The following is a 1453-nucleotide window of genomic DNA, read 5'->3' as shown; positions in this document are numbered from 1 at the left end:
GGATCTGCAGAAACATACACACATACAGACATGCACACACACACGCACATGAAATAAAGCAACAATTCTTCACTCCTTGTAGAAAACTCAATGCCTTTATAGTGCAATATTTATAGTGGCCCGTAGACCATAGTAAAGCATTGAGATTATCACAACAATGCAAATCAGTCACACAGATATGCTAATGAGGTTAATGTCTTTTCACAGGTTCTGCAGAACATGGTACACTGTGCAGACTTGGGCAACCCCACCAAGCCCCTGGAGCTCTACAGACAGTGGCTGGACAAACTCATGGACGAGTTTTACCACCAGGGCGACAGAGAACGGAATAAACAGCTGGAGATTTCGGCCATGTGTGACAGACATAACGCCTCTGTGGAGAAGTCTCAGGTCAGGACAGTTACTGTAAATGCATTTAAGTTTGCGGGGATTTAATTTCGCGGTAGCGGGAAAATGGACTTTTCGCGGTGGTTTTAATTTCGCGGTAGCACCATGCACTGTAGTCTCTTACTGTTATGGAAAATGTTCGCGGTGATTTTAAATTCGCGGTGAAGCGGCCGCCGCAAAAACCGCGAACATTTCTGCATTTACAGTACTATCTATTTTGTTACTTTGCAAATTCTTAGAAAATAGAGGGTATTACAGAACTAAAGATACATGTACAGTCAAACCAGTTCGGACAACCACCTGGCCTAGGCAACCATCTCTTGTCACAAGCCGCATTAAAAAAGTACTGTCCAATTCTACATACCGATAGGTTAACCTCACCCTGTTTTGTAGCAACCACCTGTCCTCGGTAATCGTTTTACCTCGGTCCCTTTACTTCATTCTGCATCTGCAGTGGGAAGCTTCTTGTCTGCAAAAGTATTTTAGATTTTTTTAAAGAATGTATTTCTTTTGACGATGAACTCTCCTGTCCTTACAGGTTGGGTTTATTGATTTCATTCTGCATTCTTTAGTGGGAAATTTGTTAGTTTACATGAACCTGCAAAAGCTACATACTGCGTTCAAATTGTCATTTCTTTTGATGATGCAAAAACTCATCACAAAAATGCAAATCAGTCACACAGATATGCTGATGAAGTGAATGTATTCTGTCCTTGCAGGTTGGGTTTATTGACTTCATTGTGCACCCCCTGTGGGAGACGTGGGCGGACTTGGTCCACCCTGATGCCCAGTCCATCCTGGACCAGCTGGAGGAGAACAGAGACTGGTTTGCCAGTCAGATCCCCATGAGCCCTTCACCTGGACCAGACAGTAAAGAGAAGAACGGCAGCCAGGACTGTACGTCAACTTTTTATCTTCTAACGTTCACCCTATGTAAGACAATTTGGTAGCTACAGTCAAACCATGAACCGTTCATAGGGACCACTTGTTTGTAGTCTCTAGCAGCCAAAACTGTATGTCAACATTTTATCTCCTAACTTCTACCTTTTTCAAGATGACTTGCTGA

General features: G+C 43.1%; 1 protein-coding gene across 1 annotated transcript in view; it reads left to right on the top strand.

The window, feature by feature from the left end:
* Positions 1–1453, top strand: part of LOC118431375 (cAMP-specific 3',5'-cyclic phosphodiesterase 4C-like) — a gene marked incomplete in the record, with an annotated part of 222145 nt that overhangs the window by 214084 nt on the left and 6608 nt on the right. The window contains 2 exon segments of the mRNA XM_035842516.1: positions 208–390; positions 1107–1284. Of these exon segments, the coding sequence (XP_035698409.1) occupies positions 208–390; positions 1107–1284 (361 nt within the window).

Source organism: Branchiostoma floridae, chromosome 15 (genome assembly GCF_000003815.2).
Source record: "Branchiostoma floridae strain S238N-H82 chromosome 15, Bfl_VNyyK, whole genome shotgun sequence".
In the NCBI taxonomy this organism is placed as follows: domain Eukaryota; kingdom Metazoa; phylum Chordata; class Leptocardii; order Amphioxiformes; family Branchiostomatidae; genus Branchiostoma; species Branchiostoma floridae.
The sequence above is the reverse complement of the archived record's forward strand: the minus strand, read 5'-3'. Positions and strand labels throughout refer to the sequence as shown.